Raw genomic sequence first — 23994 nt, 5'->3', positions numbered from 1 at the left:
TGTCTCGGATGCTTTCTTTGGATTTCATGCAGAACAGTTCATATTGATTCATAAGTAAATCAATTTTCGATCTTTTAACTTCATTAGTTCCTTCGTGGGTTACTTCTAGTAAATCCCATATTTGCTTTGCGGATTTGCATCCCATGATCCTATTATGTTCATGGGGTCCAAGTCCACAATGCATAATTTAATAGCCATGGCATTTACTTCCATTTTTTCAAAATCAGATTTGTCATAATCAGAGAGGGGTTTAAGAGTTACCTCATTTTTGTCATTTGTAGTTGTGACTTCGAAATCACCAACTTCAATGACTCTCCATACCTGATAGTTTTCAGCCTTGATGAATATCTCCATGCGGTTCTTCCAATAGTTGTAGTACTTCCCATTGAACATAGGAGGCCTTTGAGTGGAATAACCTTCTTCAAGTTTCTCGGTGGTATTCATTGTTCCTTGGATCTTTTCTCAATAGGGTTTCCTATCTTACGTGAGTTCTAGCTCTGATACCAATTGTTATTTCCCTAGGAACACTACAAGAGGGGGGTGAATTGTAGGTGTAGAAATAAACGTAACTTTTTGCGGAAATTAAAACTTAAACGAATAAACAAGCTAAAGGAACACAAGGGATTTTTACGAGGAAAAACTTCTTGGGCCCAACAAGAAGAAACAACCTCGACCACTAGGGATTTTAAACTCAACACTTTCACTAATTAGGCCAAACAATTCTGTTACAACCTAATTCTAACTCGAGCTACACCTTGAGTTCCTAAACTCAAGTTCCTGAGCCATCCTGAGCCACTGTTCCCTTAACAGCAGTTCCTCTCAACTTCACTCGAAGTTTTCTCACACATACAAGCTTCACTCAAAGCCTCTCTCTTACAGAACTTCACTCAAAGTTCCCTTACCCCAAAAACCAAAATACAATTGATCGAAATAAGCTTAGTGGAATTAGAGTAAGAAGGCAAAGAACAAATGGCTATTATGAGAGAATGAAGGCACTGACACTTAATAAGTTAAACTCACTTAATTACTTAGTCAGACACATTTGGAACTTATCTAGACTTCTATATTTATAGTGTTAATCATGAAGAACGTGGGATTAATGTTAGAGTACAGTTTAGTCCATTTACCCATGATGTTCCTTCCCCTAAGGAACACGTTTTACATCATGTCCCATGATCCCATGAACTATAAATGAACGTGGATAAAATGCAGCCATTACTCCTAAGTAATAGGAGTTCCTTGAGCATTATCCGAAAATCAGTTTTTATAAAACTCTTTTTTATCTTAAAACTGAATTTTAATCTTTAAGAAAATAATATCTTTGAAATAAAATCTTTCTAACAACCGGATATTTATTTTCTTATTTTCCGAAAAATAAATCTTTTCCAAAACAGATTTTCTTTTTAAAACTGATTTTATCATTTGAAATTAGATATAACTAATTTCCTATAATTTAGGCATGACTTACTCATTATATTTTAACCGTTACATAATACACGCCTAAGTCTAGTTCCTTTTATTAACTCAGTTCCTTTAACATATTTGCTAAGTGCCACTTAGTTTGTTCCTTACAAAGGAACAAACTCATTCTCAAATAGACTGCCACAGTTCCTTACCATTCTTTCTTTGTTCTTTACATTGGAACTAGAAAATAAAACGCCTAGCTTCTATTATTCTTGATCCAATGCTTGCTCCAGTATCAACATAGAAACTTCTTTACTTAGCCTTTGAAATCCTCTCTTGACTTCTTCATTGACTTCGTATTCTCCCAGTTCCTTGCATTGATACCTTAAACACCATACACTTAAATAATTCATTAGTTCACTACTTAGTTTGTTCCTTTGTTTCTTTGTCATTATCAAAACTAGGGTTTAACAAAATACAACATCAACAGATTTCATAGCCTCGTCATAGATCTTAGTGTATTCTTCTAAGATAAAGACAGACACTAAACTCTCATTTAGGACACAACTTTCAGTAAGGAAGGAGGTAACAAAACCAGAACCAAAACTGTTCTCTTTTCTAGGTCGTTTACTCCTCCTAGGATCTTCTTCTACTACGGGTACAATCACTTGAGGACTATGCACAGACTAAAGCATGATCAGTAGAAGAGAGACTTGAAGCAATAAAAGAACATTTCAAAAAAAAAATATGTTCAAAGAATTCAGCATCTCTTGATTCAACAATAGAACCACAAGTATACGAATCTCTAGCATCCTTAACAAAAAAGCGATAAGCAGCACTATGAAAAGCATAACAAATGAAAATGGGGTTACAAGTATTTGGTCCTATCTTATCCCTTTTAAAGGAAGGTATGGCAATCTTAGCAAGACCCCCCACACTTTCAGGTATTTGAGGTTAGGAATATGACATTTCCACATTTCATATGGGGCTTTATCTAGCTTCTTATGAGGCACACGGTTCAAGACATGACAAGCAGACAAAATAGCCTCTCCCTACATGTTATCAGGAAGTCTAGAACTAATCAACATAGCATTCATCATGTTCTTAAGGGTTTTATTCCTCCTTTCAGCTATACCTTTTTGTTCGGGGGTATAAGGGGCAGTCAACTCATGAATGATGATCTCATTTTGTTCACAGAAGGTCTTAAGGGAAGTAGGGTCATACTCTCCTCCCCTATCACTTTTAAGTCTCTTAATGTTCCTACCCAATTAGTTTTCAACCTCAACTTTGTACTTTAAAAACATTTCCTCTGCCTCACTCTTAGATTTTAGAAGGTATACTACAGTGTAACGGAAAAATTCATCTACAAGGGTTATGTAAAACTTCTTCCTTCCTCGAATTTTATGGTTCTTAAAGTCTCCTATGTTAGAGTGAATGAGTTCAAGAAGTTCAGATTGCCTATCAACTAATTAAAAGGCTTCCGAGCAAATTTAGCTTCAACACAAATTTCACATTTAGGCAAATCAGAATTGGAGAAGCTAGGTATCAAATTCAAATGTTTCAGCCGTTTTAAGGAGGTTGCATTCACATGACCTAATCTAGAATGCCATAAATCAATAAATTCAGAAATATAAACAGAAGAAGTAGAAATAGATTTATTGATGAGTTCAACAGTAGCATCAATAGTAAAGAGCCCCCATTATAGTATCCCTTCCCCACAAATTTCCCATTATGAGTGATAATAAGTCTATCAAAATCAAAAGACAACCTCAAACCAGCCCTAATCAACAAACTTCCAGAAATCATATTGTTACGCATTTCAGGAACATGAAGTACATTTGTAAGAGTAATAAATTTTCCAGAAGTGAGTTTGAGAGTAATCTTCCCTTTGCCGCTCACTTTTGCAGAAGCAGAGTTGCCCATGAACACATTTTCACCTTCCAACTTTTCATATTGATCGAACATGGCTCGGTTGGTGCAGATGTGTCTCGTTGCTCCTTTGTCCCATTCAGAATTATCTCCAGCAAGGTTGACCTCGGATACTACAACAACAAAGTTTCCAACTGCTTCCACCAAGTTTGCTTTGTTCTTTTTGTTCCAGCAATTTACAGTCTTATGACCAGGTTTACCGCACTCATGACAGTTGCCTTTGAACCTGTATTTTGCACACCTCCATGAGGTTTGAGACTATTGTCTCCCTTGTGAGAACTCTTTGCCTTCTGTTTGATCCTGTCATAATTGGAGTGTTTGGACTCCACAAGATTAGCTTTAGGGAAAACATCATGAATAGAAGGTTTATCCTTAAAGGCAATTTTCTTCCTCAATTTTCAGATGACCAACAAGTTTTTCAAAGGTAAGTTCTCTCTTTTTGTGCATGAGTTGGTTCCTGTAGTCCTTCCAAGAAGGGGGCAGTTTCTTAATAAGATCGATAGCATGGATATACTCACAAATAACAAAGACCCTCGACAGCAATATTGGTGCAAATGGTTTCATAATCATGAACCTGGTCAATAATGGGTTTCTCATCATCTATCATAAATTTAAGCCACTTACTAATAGAGTAACGTTTGGATCCAGCATCGTCAACACCATATTTCTTTTCTAGGGTATCCCAAATGTCCTTAGCATGGCTGTAAGTCATGTAAATCAAGCAAAGCATTGGACATATAGTGTAGTGACATCCCCTTATATGTTTAGTCATCCTTAGCGAATTTGGCCTCACAGGCCAGTTTCTCAGTCTCATAAGAGGGAATAACAGGATCATCAAGAACATAAGCCACATCAATTTGTTCAAGGTAAAACCTAACCCTAACAACCCAACGTTTATAATTTTTCCCCTCAAGAGACTCAATCTTAGACATATCATGAATGGTCAGACGAGATGTCGTAGCAACAAATTAATACAAATCACCTTTAAGATTGTTGTAACTAACATGCAAGAAGACAGTACACAGAGAAATAGTTAGAGCGATCTTACTTGAATATGAGGAACGAGAAAAGAGAATGTTGTGACGTGGAAAGATCCATTGTCCTTAAAGGTGATTTCGCCGCAGCAGGGTGCAAACTTCCTCCCGACGACCACTTTCCAGGATTAACATAGCGCCGCCTGATTGTGTGCACTCACAAGCAAACGGATGAAGTGACTGAACTTAGCCCGAAATTTCGGAGAACATTTTTTTAGTAGAGAGGAAGATTGAATTATTTTGTGTGTATCTACAACTAGAGAATGAGGGTTTATATGGAGTAGAGAAGCAAAAGAAAAATGACAATGAATTATTCTGGAAGAGGTTTAAGGAAAACGACTGCGACATAAACGACAAGAATTGATTTGCCGTTAAAAACTGATTGCGAGAATCTTGCAAAGGAAATCTCGGAAAATAGTCCCAAAAAGATAAGACAGATCATAAAACGGGCCACATACCCATGACCCCCGCGCCCAGCACACGCGCGTGTGGTTTGCTATTCTTCTAGCCCATTACTCAACAAAAGTTAAAGGAACATAAAGGTATATAAACAAGGTGGGACCTTTATATTCTTTCCATGTGAGACTTGAGTATTTCATGAACAAAAACAAACAAAAGAATACTCCAAGAATATGACTAACTTTGAGGCTTTATTTCCAACCGGAAATAATTTTGAGTGTTTCATATAATGCATATTAATACACCCGAATACATGATAGAATGAAATTTGTATTTTCCAAGATTACACGAAATAGTGGTATGTGTAATCGAGACAAGCTCTATGAACACTACACTGACCACAGTGTGCTGAACGGCTGATTACGAGTTTTACAACTTTCTTTCTCGTATAGACGAAGTGGGTAGAGCAATTAACCAGCAACAATCTCCAATGGCGAACTAAAACCACCCCCTCTCTAAAACCCTAAACCTCCCGCTTTCTCTCTCCACTCCATTTCTCTCTCTCTCCAACACCCTCCCAAAAACAATGATGTACGGAGAACCTCCTCAGCAACAACAGCAACAACAGCAACAACAACAACACCAACAACCACCACCACCGCAACAATTTCAACACGCGCCACCACCACACATGCATCCTCCGCCGCAATTTCAACACGGGCCACCTCCGCCGCATCAGCACCAACAGCCACCTGGCATGGACTTCCATAGGGGCCCACCACCACCACCTCCTCCTTCAATGATGCGTCCTCCTTCCGCTTCTCCTGCTCCTAATCTCCCTCCTCCTCCTCCCGATTTTCACCACCCGCAACAACAACAACAACAACAGCAACAACTACAGCAACAACAGCAGCAACAACACCAACAACAACATCACCAACAACAACAACAACAACAACAGCAGCAACAACAACATCCTTATGACTGTAATTTTCTTAAATTTCTCTCTCCTATTATGTTTTTTTTTTATCTCGTGAATTTACCGCTTAAGGATGCAATGCCGTTTCGATTTTTCAGATTCAGAAATTCTCGTTTAATTGATTGAATTGGATTGTTTATTTATTGATAGATTCTGATTATTTTTTTATGAATTTTTGAGATATGTTTAACAATAGTTGTTTCTCATTTTCTGGTATGAACAATTGAACTTTGCTGCAATTAGATTTTATTCCTGCACTTCAATAAGAATGCCAGAATTAGATTGCTTGGGTTTAGGGTATTATTGTCGTGCTTTTTTGCGGAGGAGGGGGGTTTTAAGTTTGAGATAAATTAGGTAGGAAAGTATCCGAATTGGGGAAGGACCGGAGGAGGGGATGAGTGGTGAGTTTTTTCTTCACCCTGATTTGGATTTACTCGGAGGAGATCCCCCTCTTTAGTTCCTGCTCAAGAAGTAGAAGCTACACAAGGATGTAGCTGAGAGTCGTGCATTGTCTGCATCCTATGGACAGGTGCACCTTCTGATTGCGCTCCCTGCTTAGTGCTTATTTACCAGTTTCCTTTAGAAGCAGAATACGAATGTCTAAATACTGGTTACTTGTGGATATTTTTCTCTCCCTGTACTTGGCCTTGGTATATATTTAAAGGAAGGTGATTTTGTCTTCGCCGTGTTGTTATCCCCTCATAGAGGTCTGACTACAGTGTTAGGTAGTGGGTAGACATTTTATGATTTTGTGGACTGTAATTTTTCAGAATATAGATGAAAGATTGGCTGTCTAAGTTTAGTTGTTTTAATGAAGAGTAGTACTTAAATAAGCTTAATTATTGTTATTATATTAGGGATATTAGGTTAGGTGGTAAACTGATAATTAATCTTTAAAGACTTAAGGGAGGTGTTATTATACTCATCCAAAGTGTTCGATTTTCTCACTGCATGTTCTTTTCAGTTTTCGTAGATCAATTGTTATTTTATCACCTGAGATTATTTGCTTGAGGACTGTGTGTCTTTCAGAATCAATCTCATATAGTCTCTTTTCGCCTTGCTCTATCTAGCTCACGGTGATAGTTATGCGGCAAAAAGAATGAGAAAGCTTACACAAAGACGAGCTGTTGATTATACGAGCACGGTTGTCCGCTATGTTCAGGTATTTCATTATAAGTTTAACATTGTATCTCTAATTGACATGGTGGTATCTATAAACCTACAGCCTCAATGTAACTCGAGCTTCTACGTAATGTCCTGTCATATTCTATAAGCATTTTTTTTGCGAACATAGTAACTAAACTACTGTCTTTCGTCCTCATCTGCCCTCACTGTTTTTCCCATAAGATGTTATTTTTTCTGTCTATCTTTTTGAGTCTGACAACTTTAAATTCTAGTCCACTTGTCTTGTTTTTTCCCTGTATTTTTTGTATGCTTGTGCTATTTCCATGTCTTGTGATTTGTGAAGCCTTTTGATATATTACTATCCTCTAATAAAAAGGAAATGAATAGGTAGAACAAATAGTCTAAAAAGTATGATTTTCTTCTTTGAAATGTTAGAATGTATATATGAAACAAAAACTTGACAAGAAGTCTGTTGCTGTAATGACAATCGTTTCTTATATACTGTACCTGAATAGTTTTTCTAAGAATGCAGGAAAAGATATTCAGTAAGATTTCTAATCTTTCTTTTTGTCCTCTCATGACAACATATAGCTGTGTGATCCATATTTATATTTTGAACTTTCACTTTACAGAAAAATTAGAAGATATTCAAAAGAAAAAAAAAAAATTTGCCTTTTCTTTTTTCTGCTATTGGGGGTGGGGGAGGTTACACGATCTACAGGGTAGCTTGATGAATGTTAATTCAGTATAGGTTGCTCCTTCAAATGAAAATAGTTGTATGATTGAAGCTTAATTAGAACCTAGCAATGCATTCTTTATTTTATCAACAAGCAAAATTTCATGCAGGATTTCAAATTCCTGCAATATATAGAATTGCTATGCTATCATAAATATATGAATGTTCTATGGTGCTTTATGTCATGACTGTTTGTTTTTACTTCACTGAATTGTTTTAGTTTTGCCTGCTTGTTTGAATTCCTGATTCACCGCTTGAAGAGGATTAGCTGAATTTATTTACAGATCTTACACTTATGGTCTCAAGTTCAGACGCAGGGAAAAAATGCCTCCGTCGCGTTCGCGAACGTCGCGTTGTCGGGAACGGCTTGTAACGGCGAAATAGAACGTTCCGGCCGACGCGGCGTGAATTTTTTAAAAAAATCACATTAAATGTATTAACCTTAATTGCAATTTTTTAGTTTAGGAAGCATTATTACAACATAATATAATCAAATTTGATAGAATATCATGTTTCCTCAACTATATAATTAAATCATAATATAAAATTGGCCAATGTTTGAAAAAACGGATATAACGGGGATAAAATCGTTCTAACGCGGCGAGTTCGCGTTACGGAACGGGCAACGCGGCGAGAAGTACGTGAATTTTATTATGGCGTTCCGTAACGGGATTTCGCGGAACGGCAAATCCAAAATCCGTTACAGAACGGCCGTTCTGTAACGGAACGGGAGAGTTTTAATTGTTGGGTTCAGAGTGCCTCTAACTTATTCTTGGACATAATGCTTACAGGTTCGCATGTCGCAGCGTGATGCGAGGGACCGAACAATATTGCAACCTACCCCTGGAGCAGCTATTGATGTCAGTGGCCTTTTTGCATTTTCTTCATGTCTAATATGGAATATGCTTTAGTTTACCAACAATTTATTGAAAAAGGTTGTTTATTACTATTTTCACTAGATGTCTATGGAATGTTTACAAGAAGTAGAAAAGGGAACTCTTTATGCCAAATTTTTAGTTGCCGAACAAACATGGTTGTTAGTTCACATAATTGCTTTTTCTTGTGATTGGTGCAGTTGTTACCACCGGCTGCTTATTCCGATAATCCATCGACAAGCTTTGCAGCAAAATTTGTTCACACATCTTTGAACAAAAACAGATGCTCTATTAATCGTGTTCTGGTGAGTTTGCAGCTATCGTCATTGTGTGTATATGGGTGGTTCAGGGCTTGTTATGCTTCTACTGCAATGTATTTTGTCTGAAAACCATTGGAAGGCTTAGGTAACAAGGAACTAGCTCAAGTAGAGGTCTTCAATATTCAGAATGATGACTGGGAAAATGAAAGCATTGCTCTGCACTGACTTTGACGCAGTAATGCATTCTGCTCTTTCAGCCTGCAGGCTGCAACTCATAAATGCTATAAAAACTGTTCTTTTATATTTTTTTGTCAAGTGATTATATCTTGAAAATTTTCAAATCATCTTTGAAATGTAATAGATTAGTTGCACATTTCCCTAAATGTGAAGTCTGTTCAATGTTACTTACTTTTACACTGTGCTCTGATTTGTCTTGCTATAAAAGTGGACCCCCAATGGAAGGCGTCTAATTACAGGTTCACAAAGCGGTGAATTTACTCTCTGGAATGGCCAATCATTCAACTTTGAAATGATCCTTCAGGTATATTTGACTGTAGTTGCGAAATCTTTTTGATTTGTTAAGCAAAAGACAATTCTGATTTGTAGTTTGTGCAGGCTCATGAACAAGCAGTCAGGTCAATGGTATGGAGTCATAATGAGAATTGGATGGTTACCGGGGATGATGGAGGCTCAATAAAGTAATTACTTTCTCTTATAACCTTTTTTTGGAAGTAATTTATTTTTCTCACAGGTTTTCTAACAATCCTGCAAAATCATCTCTTATAGTGGAAAGAGTATATCTGATTCATTTGATTGTTGATGTTGGTGCTCTTAATTGGGCTTTTGCTAGGTATTGGCAGAATAATATGAATAATGTCAAGGCCAACAATTCTGCTCACAAAGAATCAGTGCGGGATCTGAGGTAAATATTTCTCGGATTTAAGTGTTGGAGTTGTAAGTAATGTCTCTAATGTGGGATCTGGGATTTGTAACAGCTTCTGTAGAACAGACCTGAAATTCTGCTCTTGCTCTGATGATACTACAGTAAAAGTTTGGGATTTTGCGAGGTGTCAAGAGGAGAAGTCATTAACAGGTAATGTGCTTTGTATATTTGTAGTTGGAAAGTAATCTGTCAACCCTTACATGAGAATTCTATAGTTTGGATTACTTTACTGCGTATTTCATGTGGCAAGATTACTCTTTCTCTCTTTAATGTATCCTGTTGTGCGTAAAGTAACCTAAGACTGTTGCATTTGTGGGTTGAACTCAGGCAGGCCATGGTTGGGATGTGAAGAGTGTTGATTGGCACCCTACAAAGTCTTTACTGGTCTCAGGTGTGTTTAGTTGTGAGATCTCTACTGCAATTGTACCAATGCATTCAAAGATGCTTATTTTGTTTTCTGCTCAGGTGGTAAAGATAACCTTGTGAAACTTTGGGACGCTAAGAGTGGGAAGGAGCTCTCCTCATTGTATGTAAATATTCCTACTCCTGGAACTTGTATCATTGAAATTAAAAAATAGAGCTTCTTATCTAATATTGCCTGTTTTGTTCAGCCATGGTCACAAGAACACTGTGCTCTGTGTCAAATGGAATGACAACGGAAACTGGGTACTAACTGCTTCCAAGGATCAAATAATCAAGGTATACACTATATTTGTTCCCGAAATTGTTTACTTTATTTCCCTTCCTGGAGCATTTGGAGGGTGGGGGGGGGGGGTAGGGAGAATATGTGAATTATTCTGTATAATTACTTCTTCCTAATATACGATGCATTAATTCCTTCTGTGTTTGTGGGACTTCTAATATTATATTTTTCTTGGCAGCTTTATGATATAAGGGCTATGAAGGAGCTTGAGTCATTTCGTGGCCACAGGAAGGATGTTACTGGTAGGGATAACCTTTCTCGAAAAAATAGTCAAGCATAGACTACATATAATTTTTGGTGGACTTGCACTTCAACACAAACCATTACTTTTCTTAAAATTTCTTATGGTACTTTCTAATATGATCTTAACAAAGTCGTGTTTGCTATGATATCCAGGATTGTTTTTTAGAAAAAACTGAAGCTACTTAATTATGTAATACAAGCTCTTGCGAAATATGCTTTAACAACTTGAAAAAATACAAGTCGGATTTTGGTCCACATTTTTCAATGCGGACAATTTTGGAATTACATTCTTAGTTTATCTTCTTTTCCTTCTATCACATAATTTGGGACATTTTACAAAGAATACTGTAACATATAAATGGGATAGAGGGAGTGTTATACTTTTAGTTGATTGGTATGCTAAAATTCTGGTATGGTTACTATGGTTTGTTTAAATATTTCCAACTGGGGAATAGGCAACTTCTTTATTTCATTGCAAAAGTGCCCGCTGCTGATTGAATATATTGGAACATTATTGTGAAAGAATGTAAGAAATGCTATGTTTGATGTTGATACATAAGGTTTTAGTAGGTTTTCATATCGTGTCTTCTGTCAGACATGGGTGTGTTCCGTGTGTAGAGGCTATTAGAGTGTTAAGAGTAACTGAGGCTCTTGGAAAAATTGGAGGGGAAGGGGGAGGACGAGACATATTACCTAGACTTAGCTACTAGTGTTTTTAATGAGGATATCTTGAGGTGTTGGGCTCAGCCTTTTTATGAAATTTTTCAATGTTTTTGGTCGAAAAATGGAGTGTGTCCAGTATAATTATATCAAGTAAGCACTTGTGGGATTTGCATTTGCAAGTTCCATGAGTTTGGTGGTTTTCTGGGATGAACACTGAGGAGGATGCAGCTGAATAGGATTGTGCTAAAGATTGAGCTCAGTCGCTCAGTTAGTGGCAGACGTATTGAGGAACATGGGGGTACAGCTGTACCCCCGTTTTTTTTAAAAAAAATCACAAGTGAAGCTGCTGCCATTTGTGGGGGATCCGGATGGAGATTTCGCTGAAGAATTGGCTGGAGTCCGTGCAAGCGCCGAAGACGAGGATCATTTGAGAATGGGTTTTGAAGGGTTGAGGGGAATGTTTGATATTTGAGGTAATCACATTGGGTAATGGTGGTGGAGCAATGTTGGTGTTATGGTGGAGGTGGAGGAGTATTTCAACAATGTTACATATACAGAGAAAAAAATGGTGGGTGGGGAGGAGCATGTGGGGGGGGGGAGAGGAAAAACATATACAGAGAAAATATATTCATGCACTGATAGACAAAATAGAAGATAGAAAAAACCGTCTCTTTGATTTGATTTTGATAAAATTTGAAACTAAAACTTAAAATCAGTTCAGTTTTGGAAAAACAAATAATGAAAACTCAAACTAATACCAAACAAAGCCTGAACTATTTGATTATACATACTTTCATACTCTATATATGCTAGATAGATTATTTGAATGTTTACATGTAAATTGTTAGACATCATTCGTTAGTGAGTGAGTAATTGAAATTGAAATCAAATATAGTTTACTTCTAGGGATTTAGGGCTAGATTGAATTGTTCAGTTTTGCAATTGGTATGTACATGACTATCTTTTATCAATTCCCACATAATTTATTTATTTGATAATTTGATTTATGTTAGTGACCAAATGAAATTGGAATCGAATATAATTTATTTATAGCGATTTAGCATTTTAGGGCTAGATTAAATTGTTCAATATTTATTGATAAGTTTGTATGATTATATGATTCATATAACTTCCCACATTATTTGATTGTATGTTTGGCAAACATGACAATCGATTAATTTTTATCAATTAAATTAGGAATTGACTGCATATTATGGATATTTCGGTTGTATGACTTCTGTATTAAAATATTTATGCAAACTTTTTCCCCCTATTTTTTGTTTGTTGTACGTTCGTACCCCCAAAATTAAATTCCCGAACCCTCCACTACGTTGAAGGGTGGTAGTATAGGTGGTCTGAACGCAGAGTTTTTTGTGAAAAATTTATTTTGGATATCTGTAACTCCCTCCGTCTCAGAAAACTCTTTACACTTTCCTATTGTCATCTGTCCCGTAATACTCTCTATACTTCTGTTTTTGGATATGATCCACTGTTATTTAATCCTTCTACCTTTTATCCATTAGCCCACACTCTATCTCCTCCAAATAAAAAATACCACTCCTACTACATACCAACTCTATCCATTAACCCATACTCTCTCTCCAGTCTCCACCGAATACAATAATACTACTTTTACTACGTACTAACTTCTATCACATCTACTTTTTCAATAAAATAACAATTGATAACCAAACAACTTATCATCTAAAACTACGTGCCCTGATAAATATCAAGAGTATTATGGGACAGAGGGAGTATTACACTTTCTTTCTTCCCCCCAAAAAAGGTTTGCTAGTACCGCTGCCGCTTGTACGAAGTTTTGCTCCATTTTTTACTTTATGGAAAGTATTTATTCTTTCCTCTGTATCTTATAGTGTAAAATGAATCAATCTGAAAATTCAATTAGCAACTGCCTTTGGTGTGTGTGTGTATACTTATCATCTAAAACTACGTGCCCTGATAAATATCAAGAGTATTATGGGACAGAGGGAGTATTACACTTTCTTTCTTCCCCCCAAAAAAGGTTTGCTAGTACCGCTGCCGCTTGTACGAAGTTTTGCTCCATTTTTTACTCTATGGAAAGTATTTGTTCTTTCCTCTGTATCTTATAGTGTAAAATGAATCAATCTGAAAATTCAATTAGCAACTGCCTTTGGTGTGTGTGTGTATATATAAGTTTTACCCATTTTATTACTTTTTGAGAACTAGAGGTTATTTTCTTTGAAGTTTATAATGTTATCACATCAATTGTGTGTGTTGCAATTGGCATGGTTAGATGCACACACACTCACATATAACATGTAATGATATTTTTAGAAACTAACTAATAGGTGAATTGAATTTTTATTAAACCTTATGGGATTAAAAATTAGAATTCATTAGATGGAAAAAAGAATGAAAAAGGTTGTCATTTTTTGTTCCATCGTTGGATCGAAACAGAAAGACAAGGCAAGTAAAGGCTTATTATTCCTCGTCTATAAATATCCAAATTTTAATACCCAATACCCCATAGATAGTACGAACCGTATAGGCACAATAATCAATTTTCGCGCGAAAGGTTTGTAGGGGAACCCTACCCTCTCCTATCCATTTGATACGGCCTGCAATTTGGATTTATATTAATTTAATCCCCCCCCCCCCGCACCATCTACCCTTCATCATCCTCATCCCCACAGATATTTTGCGAAAATAATTTTGGTCCAGCAAGCTTCTAGGGTGGCAGCCAACAATGGAGTGGTAGAAGTTGACACAGAAGGTTCCATGGTGGTCCAATTGGAACAGATAAAGTGGGTTGTTACTTCTCAGTGGTTGTAGGTTTTGCAGCAGGCATACTTCATAACAATGATAGACCAGTAGGCAGAGAGATAGCACAAGAGAGAGAAAGATGGCGGGTAGATTTAAAGGTGGGGCTGGTGGCAGAACTGCGGAAGGACTTTGTGATGTTGGCGGTAATTGAGCAAATGTGAGAATGGTGGCGGTTGGGAAAGGGTGAGGTAGAAGTTGTCTATAGATTGGGTGAGGGAAGGCCAAGCAATATGTTTTTAGTTGAGGCTAAACACCGCCTGTATTTACTTACGGTCGCTCATATTTTTTAACGAAAGTCTATCTACCTTTACTTAACCCTCTCAATTGCCATACTCTCGCTCCCCTACCACCCTCTCTTCTTCACAACCACATTACCCCTTAGTACCATCACACCTTGGTACCACCAGTAGGCTGTTGCATCACCACAAGACCAGTATATTACCGCCGCACAATCAGACCACCACCCTGTACCATCACAAAAACGATATCATACATGAACAAGAAAAAAGCTTTTGTTCCCGTATATGGAACTTCTGCAGATTTTAGTACCATTGTGGTGAAACTGAACTATGTGGAAGGTTCCACCATGTTGAAACTAGAATTTCTAGGCGATTCTTTGTATGGGCCATAAAAAATTTTCTTTGTTTATGTATGGTGTTGCTGGTGCAGTGTTGGCGTTTCTTCAATGGTGGTGCGGTGGGATATTGGTGATGCTAAGAGGTATTGTGTGAGGAAGAGGGTGGTAGTTGAGAGAAGGGGGGTATGAGTTATGACAACTTGGCAAGAGAGCGATAGTATAGACGTTTTTGTAAAGAATTACGGGCGGTTGTGAGTAAATACGTGCGGTATCTAACAGCAAACCCTACTTATTTTAGGAAGTTCTTTTTCGATAATTTACTTCGCACGTCCCTATATAACATATTGAACTTTGTTTTATAGTCATTTTATGGGAATATAGCTAAACGCGGAAACTTACTTCACTTTCTAAATTTTTTTACTTCTCCACTTACCAATGTAGTGTTTCATTTGAATTACTAGAGTAACATAGAAAGCAGCCTATTACTTGGGACAATCTAAAATTTCAATGTGGCGTCTTAAATTGTGAGGGAGGGAGCTCTTCCTGTCGCCTTCCTTTTGCTTCTTTGGGGCTAACTTTATTTTTTGAACTTTTGGTTGGTTGAAGTTGATAAGAGATTATTGATTCCAGATGTAGTGTATGTGAGAGTAATGTGGTGTACCCTCACTGTCATCTTTAGTATAGAAGAAAATGGGGCAAAAAATAAGGGATGGAGTAACAATTTGTCAATTTTCTTAATTCATCCGTCTCAAATGATTTGCTCCATTTTCCATTTTGGAATGTCCCAAATTATTCACTCTATCCTTTCATGGCTATATTTTCCTCTGTACTTTAAATTTTCTTACTTCATCTGTCTCAGATTATTTGCTCCATATTCTTATTTGGAATTTCCCAAATTATTCACTACATCCTTACATGGTTGTATACTTGTATTTTCCTATGTACTTTTTCTCTGAAGATGAGACCCACCCACCCTCACCCACCAACCTTTTTTCTTTACTTTGTACTCATCTTATATGTCTGTAAATTTGCCAGGGAGCAAAATATATTGAGATTGAGGGAGTATAATATTAGGTAGTTTCTGATTATCTCCATGTATACAAAGAAAATAATTTTGGGATTTGTTTTGCATATGTGGCCAATATCTTAGATAATTTATGCTGATTTTCCTTATTGTATGAAATGCCTGCAGAAGCAGTGTCACTGAAGGTTTCATTTTCTCCTTGTTTTTCTTGTCCCTCTTAACCTTTGTACAGCATTGGCGTGGCACCCATTTCATGAAGAATACTTTGTCAGTGGAAGTTATGATGGCTCCATTTTTCATTGGCTTGTTGGGTAATGTTTCTTGCTGCTCAATACGATGAAATCTTTTATTGGCTTGTTGGATCACAGCTACTTAACAAAATTTTATAGAAAAATTGGCCAATACATAGTTACTTAGTGAAACAAGCATCATTTTCATCCATGAAAGCATTATTTATACAAGGAATTATCAACGAGGATAGTAAACAATGGTGGGAGGAGAAGAGGAAACAGTAAATATAAAGAAAGAAAATGAATAAGTTGTAGTTTTAATACCATATAACAGTGATCTTGTACAAATTGCAAAAGGTATGAGGGTTTTGTTCCCCTTGCCCATCTTCAGTAGTTTTAAAGAAGGAAGGATTCATCTAGAAAAAGTATAAAATGTCTGAAAATTGAAATTATCTTATTTCTGGAGAAATCAGCTTAGGGCTGTCTGTGTGGACTGATATGAAATGATGAAGGGCTGCTTTACTATACAATCACAGAATGCCCTTATTAGTTTTGGCATGAGATAAACTTCCCTTTAATAAGGTCTGAGGCACATTTTCTGATGATGTGTGACATTGAAACAAATTAGACTTTGTTTTCCTTGAATATTGCTGACTGAAGTGGTTTTTGTTTAGTCGGTCAAAAGTTCTTATTGACTTATTGTTAATAATAGATCTCATTTCTTCCTATGACATCTTGAATGCAGGCATGAAACTCCACAAATTGAAGTTCCAAATGCTCATGAAAATGCTGTATGGGACCTTGCTTGGCATCCTGTTGGATATATTTTGTGCAGGTGAGTTCAGTCTCCTTAATGACAAAGATTACAGAATATGAATGTGTTTTATATCTAATCCAAATTGTAATAAAGAAGAAATTGAGTACTAGGTGTACTATTTACTGCAGATATACTGTACCTATAAGTACTAGGTGTACTATTTACTGCAGATATACTTGTCCTCCCCCCCCCCCCTCCCTGGAGAAAATATAAAGCAAAAAGAAAAAGAGTTGGTGGTGAAATAGTGCTGCAGCCAGGGCCTATCACAGTCAAGAAAGGGTTAGAATTAGTTGTGTCAAGCTGATTCATGTTGAGGGTCAAAATATACAGCGCACTCTCATTATTTAGTGGCAAGAGTGGGAGCCATGCACAAGAAATGCAAATTTAAGAGTGCCTATAGGCTGAGGGCACAAAGCACACACAAGAGAATGTGAGGGACTTCTGGATGGACTCTCAGTGGAGACTGGACAGTTGATTTTGAACACAAAAGAATAAGACGGACTTTTGGGTGACCTTTCACTGGAGACCGGAGGGTTCAATTTGAACACAAGAGAATTGAATGAGAGAGTATCTGGGATGGAATTTCAATGAAGAATTGTTTGAATTTGATTGTATCAAGTCAACGTGTAGAAGGGACATGCTTTGAATTTAGTAATGAAGAAAAAAGCCCGATCAAAAGATCTAATTGTTTTTCTCAAGTGCTAAAGTATAATTGAATAATGCACCCTAACACCCCCCCCCCCTCCTTCCCCAAGAATAATAAAATCAAGAACAAACAGCTCATTTGATTTCATTAGGCTCCTCGCAATAAACGCTGTTGGCGCACGGCATGCATTCAACTCTAGAAGTTGAAGTAATTTGTGCTTAACAATTCACATGAAACAAGAACCTTCAGGCATTGGAAAGATGATTATTTCCTTTGTTTATAGATAATTGTCACTTAATTGTGGTGCACTTTTGAGATAATCACAACATTTCTCAAAGATGACTGAAATATCTTTACTAAGTAGCTCATTTTTTTGGTGGGTAATTATTAATATTTTGGTGTACCAAATAGTAGCAAAACGGAGAAGGCTATTGCTTCTGGGCCACCATTGTAAACTCCTCCAGCTACATTTCGAAACAGCAAGGTTACTTGAGATAATAGGAAAATCAGATTAGAAAATGCAGCTACTTGCCAAATGGTTCATTTTTTATTTTTATTTTTTTATATTATGATATGTGGTATCTTTTGAAGCAGGCTCATAGGATCTGGTATTTTCATGGGACATTAATTGGCAATGGGATGACATCCAATAAGAAATTTCAAAATGAGAAGCAATGGGTCATATGCATATTTGATTTCGAAAGTACTTTCTCTTGAAACATAAATTTAGCTTTCATTGAAAGGATGCACATTCTGATAAATGAAAAAACGCAAGCACATGAAAAAGTTGCACATGGTAAAAAAAATATGCACATCATTTCAATAAATGCAAAAAAAAAAAAAATTCCATTTCATTTGGCCCATAATCAATTGGCAGAAGGTCAAATATAGGATTATCACTATGTTTGTTGAGTCTAACTTTCTGAGTTGCTGGGGTGATGCTTATACGTAAAGAAAAATCCCTCAAGTGAAATGCCAATATATGGTATTTCATTTTTTTTCTGCAGCTAGTACGATGGATATTATTCATCTTTTTATGATGGCGATCATCTCTAATCATCCCCTTCATTTTCTCAAATTGTTTATGCAGTGGGAGCAATGATCACACAACAAAATTTTGGTGCAGAAATAGGCCAGGGGACACTGGTCGAGACAAGTTTACTACTGGCTACAACCAAGGTTGCTACCTTAATAATTTCTTTCTTTTCTTTTTTCCTTTTCTTTTTTAATTTTTTTTTGGGGGGGGGGGGTGTCGTGTGTGTGGGCTGGGGGTGGTTACGGAACCTGACGTACTACTGATTTCAGCTTTGGATACTCTACACAATTTATTTTTTCTTTCTTTCTAAACATGGATTTAAAAGAATCAATAATTTATCAGCTCCTCTCTTCCCCAGTCCCCGCTTATGTAGGTATATCATCACACCTCATAGAATAATAGAAGAGAAAGAGGGAAGCAACTAAGATTTGCATTATAGTCTGCAGTGTTTGATTTCTCTCTTTCTTCGGCAGGCTACGGTGAACAAAATCCTGCTTTTGCTAACCGTGCAGCGGGGAATTTTCCTATGGTGGAACCCCCAACAACGCCAGGATCTTTTCCACCAGGACTGGCACGAAATGAAGGTACAATTCCCGGTGTAGGAGCTGCAATGCCACTTTCCAACTCATCAATTGATACTTCTCAGGGAGAGCAGAAGCAGGCTCATCCAGCACCTCCTTTGCCACCAGGGCCACATCCTTCTCTGCTCCCTGCCAATCAACCTCCAACATATCAGCATAATCCTCAGCAAATTCAACAACAGGGGGTTCCCCAACAAATGCCATCATACCCACAGCCTCCTCCAAATATACCTCAGCTACAGCATCCATCCCATATGCCCCTCCATCCACATCCTCATATGCCTCGTCCCCCTCCCCAAATGCCACCACATAATATGTCCTCTAATATCCCATCTTCAGGTCCCGGATCCATGCCAATGCCCCCCACGTCAGTTCCAATGCCAATGCCTGGTCAAATGGTAAGTTGTAATCTTTGACTTTGCTGTTTTGTATACGAAGGCCCATTTGTATTCTTTACTTTTCAGGTTTGTGTCATTGAGTTCCGTCAATGTGCTTATTTGCTATTTTCCTCTCTGTTCTTCGGCACATTGGTGTTCCAACTTGCTGCTGATGTGTTAAATGGGATAGAGTTCACATGAATTCCTTGTCACTACTTTTAATCGGCACCTTACTCTTATCATTTTGACTATCTTTCTTCCTCCCAAATTTCTCTTTGGTGGGAGTGTTGCTTGAGGTTTCCTTTCTCTGCTTCTTCTTCCCTTGTGATTTTGCCTTTTCCAAGGTTTTCCTGTTCCTTTTCACTAATTGTAGACTTGTAGTTGCTACATATGGTTTACCCCTCTGATGAGCTCGTGTACTTTTCCAGGGAATGCAGAATGCTACAAATCAAATGGTTCCACAAATGCAACAAGGGCATTATATGGGCATGAACCCTATGCAATCAGGACCCATTCATAGTGGTGGAATGCCCCCTCCTGCTGGAGGTTTCTCAAATGGGATGCCAAATATGCAGGGCCCACCAAGTACAAGTGGACCACAAATGTATCCACCAGCAGGTGCATTTAACCGTCCGCAAGGAGGACAAATGCCCATGATGCCTGGGCTTGGCCCTTATCAGGTACATCAATACATGTTTGAGATACTCTTTACATTGTGCCCTCATATGGTTTTGCTTTTTTTTTTTTCCCCTTTGTATGTGTGAACGCCTGTACCTTGTGAAGTCGTAATACTAGAACACAAACTTGGAACTGCAGCAACTACCACCAACTGATGTGTTTATGGTTGAGATGTTTGTTTATGTAATTGAATTGTAAAGTTCTTGATGCGGCAACTGCTTTCAGAACTTATTATTTACGTCTAAGATGTTTGTTTTCCGTCTCTTAAGTGTTATTAATTAGTTGGTCTTCTGTGTATTTGTAGCCTGCTAATCAAGGTGGTATGCCACCGCCCCCTTTACCACCTGGTCCGCCTCCACAGCAAACACAACAGTAGGCCTATTGATGCAGACATGAATGAGCATGGTTAGCCGTGAAGCCTGTAGTGAGTTATGGATCTGTTTCTCTACATTGTCATGCGGAAGGATAGCAACTGGTGGTTGACTCATCATGGACCTTTTTGACTTTAATCTAGTTAGAGGATGATGCAACTGATTGTAAAGAATCAGATGGGTGTTAAAGCAAGTTATGGTTGTTGACTATTAAGCAGTTTCTTACGCCGTTCAAAGTCGGGTGTATGATGTGTAGTATTAATGTTTCGACAAACTATATTTGAAATCCATTTTACATATTTGTTCATCATTATTTTTTATGATTATTCCATGTGTACCATTTAAATTACATCAGCTTGACGGAACACTTATTATTTGATTATTAATTAGTGAGAATTTTAAAAGTTGATGTTTTGGAATGAATCTATCAAAATATTAAGCCTTGTTTGGTTGACAAAATAAATCATGGGAAGTGCAAATTCTTAGGAAGTAGAATTATATGAAGTTGTTTGGTTGGCAAAATCATGGGAATTTGCACTTCCTAGGAAGTTCTACTTCCTCCAAAATGGAGGAAGTTACTTACCAAGGTCTCCCTAGGTAAGTAGAGCTTCTCATAGTTTCTACTTCCCATTATCAACCAAACACGATTTTGCACTTTTTAGGAATTTCAAATACATGGAAAAAATAACTTCCTAGGAAGTATGACTTCCTATATACAACCAAACGATGCCTTAGTGTATATTAACATTTCTTTCCATATATTAATAAAATATGGTCAAAAGCAGGTACTTGAATAATGTAAAAGTTAAATAGTTGCAATTAAATAAAGATCAAGTAGATCTTAAATTTTACGAAAGTGATTAAGTGGTTTTAAATGCTTTCATCTTTTGGTAGTTTTATTTTATTATTCTAGTATGAACACTTGATCAACTACAAGAGGGGGTGATGATAGCCTCCCCTCTCCTTTTCTCTCTCTAAAACCCTAGCCTCTCTTACCCCTTCTTCATCAATTAGGGGGCTGCCTCCATGGATGTTTTCATCCATGGTAAGCCCCTTTTTCCCTTTTATCTTCAGTTTTTAGTTCATTTTCTTGTTTTGTTCAATAAATTAGTATCTCTTTATGAGATTTTCTCAAACCCTTTTATGGAGTTTTTAGTTTCTATTTTGGAAATCTCCTTCTCCCCTATGGGAGTTGTGAGTATGGTTCTTTTGTTTTTAGGTATGAGAAATTATTCTCATTGGTTGAAGTTCGAGATTCAACATGAAGAATTAGGGTTTCACAACTTCTGTAAAATTATGGAAGACTATTGGAGTACGTTCATCCCAAAATTTCGGCATCTGCAGATCGTATGCCGAACCAGAGCAAACTCACAGATTCATTGCTTCAGATGAAGATTTTTATTAAGGCAAAATTAAGTCAAATCTGTGATGTTTACATTTCTAGGGTGATATGTATTTCTATTAGAATTTTATGTTTTTCAGAAATGACTGGTAAGTGCCGTTTGGCGAAATATTAATGAAATCCCTTTTCTTTCAAAAAAAAAAAAACTACAAAAGGGGGTGAATTGTAGTTGTAGGAAAATTTTAAACTAATTTGCAGAATTAAAATAACTTGAAAGAAACGAGAGAATTGACACACAAGTTTAACCTACAAGGAAATTTTCATAGGCCCAATATGAAGAAAAACTTTAACCACAAGGAATTTTGAGTCAATATTTCTTTCATTAGAATAGGTCAAATGACACTTCGTACAACCTTCTAAGTAATATGTGCTTTGTAAATGCTAGAATGTTGTATCTTTTGCGAACACCAATTTCCTCTTTATATAGCTGTTGTAGATTTGTGTTTCAACTGGACTTCCCACGATTTTCTTCAAGGTAGATTTTAAGACTTCCACGCTTTTGGTAACCGAAATAGCAATTGCTCCACCAGCCGTTTGAGCGAGATAATCCAACAGGTAGTTAGAGGAGATCTCGCCTCACTCTCTTTCGTAGGCTTAGGGTCTGTTCTCTCCAGCTTATTTTCAGTTCAATTCAGTTTAATTCAGTTCAGTCCAGCTCTGGACAATACTTTTACTCTCACATATCACTATTTATTTCAGTTGAATTCAATTCAGTTCAATTAAGCTGTTTTATGTAGAAGAGAACAAGCCCTTAGTGCTTTCAATCTGTTTACACCACAAATCCAGCAACAAACATTCTAGCAACAAGGAGTCTTTAATAAAAAGATACTAAGTTACTAGAAACTTTATACATATCATAGTATATAATAATACGCGTATTCATATAATATCTTAACTAGATTAAAACTCATTAATCTTTCTCCACAAGATAAAATATATATTAGTATGTAAAAATTAATAAAATATTATTTTGGAATTTTATATTTTTTACAAAATAAAATTATACAAACTAACCGCTATTTGTCATCATTTTAATGGTGAATACAACCTAGATATTAAAATCCAATCTGGTGTTATTCCAAAACATGATCTGTTATAGGATCGTACCTCTGTATCTCCTTGAGTTCTAAGGAGACAGGAAACTAAGTCTGGTGGATGATTTACGACTGTGTGATTAGAGCGTAACTAACAGCTACCGTTTATCTTCATGATCTCCTGGTGGTGCTGATAACGTATTGTAAATAAACAGAAGAGTGAATAATATTGTCTATCTTATTCCATATAGTCCGATATATATACAATACAATAGTTAGGGTTTTGCTTGGAGAACAAAACCCTAAAATATCCCAGATATATTAACGGGGGTATAATGGGCATCCATATTATATTTCATAACAAATATCAGTTTTTGTGTTTACTAAATATTAGTTTGACTTCAGCATTTTTAAAGTTTCACAGACTCGCTTGTAATACTTAAGTGGCTACTATAAAAAAAAGAAAAAATTGTTTTAAATAAGTCAATCTTTTCGCGATCTTCCATTTTAACTCTACCTTTTGATTATCCTTGATTGAGTTAGGGACTGTTCTCCCCAGCTTATTTTCAGTTCAGTTCGGTCCAGTTCAGTTCAGATCAGCTCTTGACAATACTTTTGCTCTCACATATCATTATTCATTTCAGTTCAGTTTAGTTTAGTTCAGTTCAATTCAGTTCAATTTTGTTCAATTCAGTTTAGTTCAGTTCAGTTCAGTTCAGCTGTTTTATGCCGAAGAGAACATGCCCTTAGTCTTATATGTCTATTTTCTTCTATTGAGTTTTAACATATTTGTGACTTATTTAGTAGGTTACTTATATCATATCACATGAAGAGATTTGAATATCATCACCTTCAAAACTTAAGAAACCAAACTTTTGAGCTCTAATTATTGTAACCGAATTCGTATCATTAATATTGAAAACCATAGTTTTGTTTGCAATATTCTCTCTAGACTAGACCTTTGGGGTTTATTACCGTCGAACCGAATTCCAAGATCACCCTTCAGGCCTTCTCGTATCATCTTTGTTGTTTTATATTTAAATCTATTTTAAGACAAGAAACTCATCATTATAAATTGAGTAACCAAAAAATTGACACCATGCTCTTATGAATTGGTCTAAAC

General features: G+C 36.7%; 1 protein-coding gene across 1 annotated transcript; it reads left to right on the top strand.

Annotated features, from left to right (window-relative positions):
- The first annotated feature begins 5151 nt into the window (after positions 1-5151).
- LOC104887515 (flowering time control protein FY) lies at positions 5152-20761 on the top strand. Its single transcript, XM_010672167.4, has 18 exons — positions 5152-5752; positions 6816-6907; positions 8398-8466; positions 8682-8786; positions 9187-9282; positions 9357-9439; positions 9592-9663; positions 9737-9834; positions 10016-10075; positions 10150-10210; positions 10296-10383; positions 10566-10629; positions 15932-16010; positions 16675-16764; positions 18483-18571; positions 18902-19407; positions 19815-20066; positions 20369-20761. Exons 1-18 carry the CDS (start codon positions 5353-5355, stop codon positions 20438-20440), a joined length of 2376 nt encoding a protein of 791 aa, XP_010670469.2. The 5' UTR covers positions 5152-5352; the 3' UTR covers positions 20441-20761.
- The last annotated feature ends 3233 nt before the right edge of the window (positions 20762-23994 follow it).

This window comes from Beta vulgaris, chromosome 2 (genome assembly GCF_026745355.1).
Source record: "Beta vulgaris subsp. vulgaris cultivar EL10 chromosome 2, EL10.2, whole genome shotgun sequence".
NCBI lineage: Eukaryota > Viridiplantae > Streptophyta > Magnoliopsida > Caryophyllales > Amaranthaceae > Beta > Beta vulgaris.
Note: the sequence above shows the minus strand (reverse complement) of the source record. Positions and strands in the feature narration are given on the sequence as shown.

Coding starts and splice junctions, on each gene's coding strand:
- LOC104887515 (XM_010672167.4), top strand. CDS start 5,353: ATGATGTACGGAGAACCTCCTCAGCAACAACAGCAACAACAGCAACAA. Junction 18,572..18,901: donor TACTACTGGCTACAACCAAG/GTTGCTACCTTA, acceptor TTTCTTCGGCAG/GCTACGGTGAACAAAATCCT. Junction 20,067..20,368: donor CTGGGCTTGGCCCTTATCAG/GTACATCAATAC, acceptor GTGTATTTGTAG/CCTGCTAATCAAGGTGGTAT.